This window comes from Dromaius novaehollandiae, chromosome 4 (genome assembly GCF_036370855.1).
Source record: "Dromaius novaehollandiae isolate bDroNov1 chromosome 4, bDroNov1.hap1, whole genome shotgun sequence".
Classification (NCBI taxonomy): domain Eukaryota; kingdom Metazoa; phylum Chordata; class Aves; order Casuariiformes; family Dromaiidae; genus Dromaius; species Dromaius novaehollandiae.
In genome coordinates, this window is record NC_088101.1 from 41,407,676 (window position 1) to 41,414,693 (window position 7,018).

Sequence of the window (7,018 nt, forward strand, 5' to 3'; positions counted from 1 at the left end):
TGTAGTTCAGCTCTTTTTTCCCAAATACCAAATACTTTAGTAGAAACTCTTTTATATCACTAGCTCTTGAATGATACTAGTATGCTATAAGTCCTATGGGAGTTGCTAACTTAATATTTGAAGAGTGTTTATGTAAAGACCTTTCTCCACATGCTTTCTGTTTTGCTTATTCCTTTCTTTTCTTAAATATCTAGATTACTGTACTCTGTTCTACCACCATCAGTGGCAAATGAGCTGAGGCACAAGCGCCCTGTTCCAGCTAAACGATATGACAATGTGACCATTCTCTTTAGCGGCATTGTTGGATTCAATACCTTCTGTAGTAAACATGCCTCTGGAGAGGGAGCGATGAAGATTGTTAATCTTTTAAATGATCTTTACACAAGATTTGATATTCTGACTGATTCACGAAGGAATCCATTTGTTTATAAGGTAAACAGAAAATTTTTCAAATAACTTAATCTGCGGCTTTTCAGTAATTTACTATCATGTCACTCTATTCCATCCTTTGAGCATTGTGCTTTTTAAAAAACAAACTTGTTATATTCTCAATCTTTGATAACAAAACCCCACATTAATTACTTGTTTTACCAAAACGTCAATCAGCAGCTTTCTTTTGAAGAATGTAGATATTCTAAATTTGTAAAATCCTTGCTATCAAATGTGGTGTGTAGCTTGGGCACATTTTCAGAGCCAGGAATTATAAACTCTTTTTAACCACAAATCCTACAATTATTGACACCTTGAAAGCTCTGTTCTTAACTTTTTTTATGCTGTACTGTGCTATGAGAAAGGAAATGTCTGAACTATGTTACCTGATACTAAATATCTAAAGAAAACTGTGTTGTTTATCTCTAAATGTGTGAGGGAACATAAAGGGTTTAGTTCTCAGCCAGGACTCTGCACAGGCGCCCATTAGATGGATACATAAATCTACATCCACATTTAGCAGATTTTGAACACTTTTGGAAGCTTTTTGTAGTTCTGCTCACCTTGTGCTTTAGGTTTTTCAGCCATATACCTGGCTCTCTTGGTTGTAAATTATAAGTTATTAGTCACTTATTCCAGTGTGAATTTCATTTCTTCACTAGGCATGAAGTGTAGTCGCAGATATGTCTGATAGCAAAGCTGAAACTGTATCCCATATATATGTACATGTATATGCATGTGTGTTTATGTGTGTAAAATTCATTCCTAGCTTTTACTAGGAATCAATTTTATGTCCTGAACTAAGTGAATTAAGGATGTGAGTCAACAAGACAAAAATAGAGCTCGGTATCCACAGAAATTGAAAGACCCCAAAAGAGTTCAGGTGATCTTAGTGTCATTTTAATTTGTTACATTCTTGGCATACAATAAATTCCTTTCAGTAATGAGCAGAGATGGGGGAATTGGGGTGATCTGAATGAAAGTGAAGGGAAATTATTTGAAAGGACAAGCAGTCTTGAAGGTAGCAGTACATCCATTCTAGCACTCTTAAGCACAAGATAATAAAGTACTTGATAAATGTATGTCTTGATAGGTGGAAACAGTTGGGGACAAGTATATGACAGTGAGCGGTCTACCAGAGCCTTGCATTCATCATGCACGATCTATCTGCCACCTGGCATTGGATATGATGGAAATAGCAGGCCAAGTTCAAGTAGATGGTGAACCTGTACAGGTTAGTAAATGTGCGAGCTCCAATCAAGAACTCATTCTTTGATATAATGATAGTGCTTTGAAATACGATAATGCTAAAGTCCCAGTCTGTGCAAGCTTTGTTATTGCTAGATTTGGACAGATCTGTACAAATAATATGAAGAGTTGCATGCAGTTTCCCAGACTTTAAAAGCTAATTATTGTGCCTAACCTTTTAAAGGACTAAACCTGGTCCACATCACGTATGTTTGTTTTCTAATCATTTCTGTAAAAACCCCTTCTGCACATCGAATACAATTAGTTGGGTCTCCTTCATCTCAGTGAACAGAACAAAGTCCCTCCTTGACATTTTGATCATGCTTCAGATCCTCAAGTCAGCATGTGAAAATTCTTCTTTAAAAAGAAAAGTACCGTTCCATAGGAGTTTATGGCAATGATTAGTGGCAACTGTACATTAGTGGAAGTTCACTCATTGTGATATTTTATGGAGATGTTGTGGCATTAATACAGAATCAGAGAGGCTGCATTGACCTGTCCTCCTCAGAAGACACTGAGGGCAAAATAAGTAATGTGTATGATGCATTCTCTATTTACATGAAGGACATTGTTCCTCCTAACACCTAGTCTGTGTGTATCACTTTGTCAGTGGGCAAAGAAGTGAGGTATGATTTGGGGCTTAGCAGTAACTGTGATGTGCTGTAAGAATGAGCTTCTCAAAACCCCTATCCTACATCTTAGACACATACAGACTGGATGCTTGAGCTTGCACAGGGAAAATACTGTGATGTTTTTCCTCTGAAAAACAGCCTTTTTTTGGCCTATACCATCCATTTCTGCACCTTTTGAGCACTCATTAAACACAGACCTACAGAGCATGCCGTTCCTTTAACTTTTTTCTTTCTGGGTATGCAATAACAGCATAGCATGATGCATGTTGGGGAAAAAAATATGAGGTTTGTTGTCTCATGTGAGAGTCAGGGCTGTGACACTGCATAACAAGCCATGACACGAAAATACAAAATGAAGGTTTTGAAGAAGCAGGACTGGTGCACTTTAATTAAACTAGTGGATAGAAACTACGTAATACCTGTATTTAGTCAGAAAGATAAAATTAGTTATGTTGATTTTTGTGTATTTAAACTTTATTTTTTCTCTCTAAAGATAACAATAGGAATCCATACTGGTGAGGTAGTCACAGGTGTCATAGGTCAAAGGATGCCACGTTATTGTCTCTTTGGAAATACTGTCAATCTAACAAGCAGAACAGAAACTACTGGAGAAAAGGGGAAGATCAATGTCTCTGAGTATACTTATAGGTGAGTGATTCAGTATCTTTTATTGACATTGACATTTTAAAAGAAACCACTTTGTCAGTGTAATGTCAAAGTGTCTTTAGAGGTGATAGTGACAGGACCCCATCAGCGCATTATTTAAATAAGTGAGTTCTTATGAAATAGGATGGCAGACTGCATTATGATACGCATCTGTAGTGTGTTTAATATTTTATACAGTGCATGCATGCGTAGTAAATACGTTTACATGTTTTGTCTTTCAATTTCAGATGTCTTATGACGCAAGAAAATTCAGATCCTCAATTCCACCTGGAGTACAGAGGTCCAGTTTCTATGAAGGGTAAAAAAGAACCAATGCAGGTTTGGTTTTTGTCCAGAAAGAGTACAGAGACAGAGGTATGACTAATCAAAGTGTAATTTTTTTTAAACAAGGCATAAATACCACAAGTTTAATCTAAACCACTGAGATCCATTTGCCTTTGCAAAACTAAATCTTCACTAGAAGAAATGAACCATTTTGTACAACATTGTTTCATTAATGCATTTACTATCTTTACAGCAGATTAAAGTCCTTGATTATTTGTTTCTGAAGTTAGTACAGTCCCTGAAAGAATACTTTTCGTACTTTAAAAAGTCCTTGAGAGAATGCCAAGTTTTTAAATATTTATGTCTCTCTTCTTACAGATTTCTCCACTGTACTAGATTTTGCAATATAATGTCCATTTCTGTTTAGCTGACATGTCTGGTTATTACCACTTCAAAAGTTACCATTTGCTTTCTTGCGGTGAGAATAAATGTACCTTCCAATATTTAGGCAACACTCCTGCAACTACTTGCAGCCAGGTTCCCTCCTGATGTGTGTGATTTGTTATCTCCAAATGGATATGCTTGCTCAGAAATTGTTGCATGATAGAGGTCCTAGTTTAGAAATACACCAGGTGAAAAATGTCTTCTAAATGACATACGAACCTAAATCCTCTTCTCAAAAAGACATAGGGTAAGGTATTTTCAAGGGCTAAGGAGCTTTATCTCATATAATATTTAATATTAAAATAAACCACCTAGGCTCTTTAGAAAATGTAGACGGCATTTATTACCACTGGTACCCAAGTGTACGAATACTGACTTTTTAATGGTAACTTGCAATATTAACCCCAGTATTAAACTTCAGGGGAGAGTCTGTACTTTAACTCAGCTGAATTCTGTATTTTAGTATATGTTATTTGTAATAATATTCTGGGTGCCATTCTTGATACTCCTTTCTAATTTTTTTTTGTATCAACTGCAAGATTAACTATGATTTCACATGGCTGCCATTCTTTCAAGCATACAGTTGTATTTAAACCATATTTCAATGAGATACCTTTGACTTTTTTCTGCATTATAAATTATGTTCTATGATTTACAGCAGGGCACACTGTAATTTTAAATGTAAAACTTCAGAGGCTTACTCAGTCAGGGGGGTATTTTCCTTTTTCCAGCCTCACATCTGCTTAATATGAAGTTAGGTTTCAGATAGTTTAGTATTTTAAGTATAGCAATTTTGTTTTAGAGATCTTGTAGAATTGTTGGTTTTGTTAATCCTCACAATGGTTTTGTTAATCCTCACAGCAGCCCTGAGAGGTACTTGGTGGTATTACTGCCTAATAATCCAGGCTTCATATAGGGGGACATAGAGGCAGAAAGAAACATGGAAGAAAGTAATGTCAGCCCAATTTTCAGGAGCATTTAAAAATCATAGTTCAGTCACACTCAAAGTCTCAAACCAGACTCTCAATAATTTGTTTCATGTCATTTATTTTTGTTAGTTTTTGTTAATTCCTAAATTCAGATATACATATAAATCTCATGGAGGGACTTCTCTCCTCTCCCAGCTACCTACTTTATATTGTAGTATGTTTGGGAGAAGAGCAAACTAGGACATATTCATTTGGTAATGAGACGGATGATCGTTTTGTCCGAGGTGATTTTGAAAGCTGAAAGAAGATAATCCTTTACAGAACTCATCATTCTTTTTCACTACCTGCACAATTTCATCTGTCCATGCACAAGAAGTTGCACTGAGCTTTACTCTAAGATTTTCTAGATTGTTTGCAGTTTCTCTTAGTCTTATGAAGGTACTCTTCACATTATTTCTGGCACTGCATAGGCTGTACATAACAGTTGTAATCCACAAGCAAAAATCAGGTAACCGAATTTTTACATTTGATTACCTTACAGTAATTACTTTGCTGTACGCAGAAGTTTAGCCTTGGTTATTCTTTTAGATGCTTATTCTTCTCTTCAAGGAATGTGTGGGAGTTGTTACATTTCTACATAAAACATACAAAAGAAATGTGTGTGCTAACAATGATCTATTTTATTATTATTATTTACTGATAATAGATGCATATTGTTAAATGTATTTTGTCACTGCATTGACCCACCATTTTGTTGCTTCAGAGAAGCTGCTTCAAAGAAATTCCCTCACTTTTCAAATTTTACTTGCATGCACTCAAGGAAACAAAGCAAGATGCTTTCTGAGCAGAGGGAAGAGGAAGAAGACGCTGAATAGGGTGCATTACTGTCTCCAAATAGCGGGTCAGGCACTAAGGTTGTTATGGATATTACTTGTTACTTCACTGCATATCTCCCATTGCCACGTGCAATATCACTGTCTTTTGCCCCAATCCTGAAATCATATTCACCATTTTCCTCCAGGGTCTCTTGCTGGTTTTGTCTTTTTTTTTTTTTTTTTTTTTGCCTTAGTGTTTTGTGTTGTTATATCTCTGCAGTGAGCATGTATTTGGGTGTTTTTTATACATGTCTGCGTGTGTGTCAGTCGTGTGGCCCTAATCACCACTAGATAATACCAAATACCATTTTGTAATATGCTTGCCAAACCACTTCAATCTGGTGCTTCACATATGTGCTCTTCATCTTCATTTCTGAGGTATAATGGTTGTGTGAATCAGGGACATTTCTGGAAAGACAGGTATTTCAATTGTTGGGCAGAATGATGAACCTAAAAACTAATATTTTTATTAATTATACATAAACCATCATTATGAAAACTATTGTATAAATGTTGTCTATCGGATTTAGTTCTGCTATCATCATGCTTTCCATTCATCCTGTGAATAGCACTTGAAGCACTGTGTTAATTCCTGGTCAGAACAAGGTGCCTCTTTTGAGGTCAATCTGCATTTTCCCTTTGTAGACGCTATGTATACATTTTCTGTATTAAAAGGAGGCAGTTTTTTGTCTGATGTTGCCATTTGAAGCATGTGCCAATGTATTTTTACTGAAACGCTGTTCACTTGCAATGTATATCTCATTGATTTATATTAACTAAGTTAAGTAGCCTTGTTAATAATGGATTGCTGGACAATTTTAGACCACCTGTAATGCTTTGATTCTTTTCTGATAGAGCCCCCAGAGTTGAAAGACATACTGCTGGGACATGGTTGTCATGGTTACCTTTTGTTTTGGTCTCTCTAATTTTCAGAAATGATCTTACTTCATTCCTTGGAAGGGTCTGGTAATATTCTAGACATCACATCATAATTAAGGGTTGTAGGGCTTGCAAGGAGACCTAGTATCTTTTATTTGATGAGCTGATACAGTTGGTGAAAGCGGTCAAGGTTTCAGACATATAGACCTTCCATGGCTTCAATGTACAGTGCATTTTTGTGCAAATAATATCCATTCTTATCTGACTGATATTTTCTGAATATTTGCATTATAAAATAGGACAGTGCAATTACTTTTGTGTAAAAACATTGTCTATATCTAGTATATCTTATCAGCACAAAATATATATGTATAAATGTTTCATGTTAATGTGCAAAAGTTGCAATAAATTATTTTTTCCACTGACTTTCAGAAATTTGGGGATTTTCTTCTCAGTAAAAGTTACATTTAAGTGTTGCATTTTATACAAAACAAGTACGTTCTCCTTCATTGTAAAATTCTGCAATTCCTAGTCCCAACTTAAGTAATTTCCTGAGTCATTGCTCCAATGCGTGTGTATGTCCAAGAGCCTCCTGTGTTCAGGTTAGCGGATCACCTCCTCAGATTGAAGTAGTGCTCGAAATGTAGGTAAA

The 7,018-nt window shown here is 35.8% G+C and overlaps 1 protein-coding gene across 5 annotated transcripts in view; it reads left to right on the forward strand.

Annotated features, from left to right (window-relative positions):
- GUCY1B1 (guanylate cyclase 1 soluble subunit beta 1) overlaps nucleotides 1–6,791 on the forward strand; it is a 45,549-nt gene extending 38,758 nt beyond the window's left edge. For all 5 annotated transcript variants that reach the window (XM_064510884.1, XM_064510880.1, XM_064510882.1 and 2 more), the window contains 5 exons: nucleotides 195–432; nucleotides 1,523–1,663; nucleotides 2,803–2,957; nucleotides 3,203–3,329; nucleotides 5,433–6,791. In XM_064510884.1, the coding sequence (XP_064366954.1) occupies nucleotides 195–432; nucleotides 1,523–1,663; nucleotides 2,803–2,957; nucleotides 3,203–3,329; nucleotides 5,433–5,456 (685 nt within the window). In that variant the 3' untranslated portion in view covers nucleotides 5,457–6,791. The remainder of the gene's footprint in view (nucleotides 1–194; nucleotides 433–1,522; nucleotides 1,664–2,802; nucleotides 2,958–3,202; nucleotides 3,330–5,432) is intronic.
- Nucleotides 6,792–7,018: the final 227 nt, after the last annotated feature.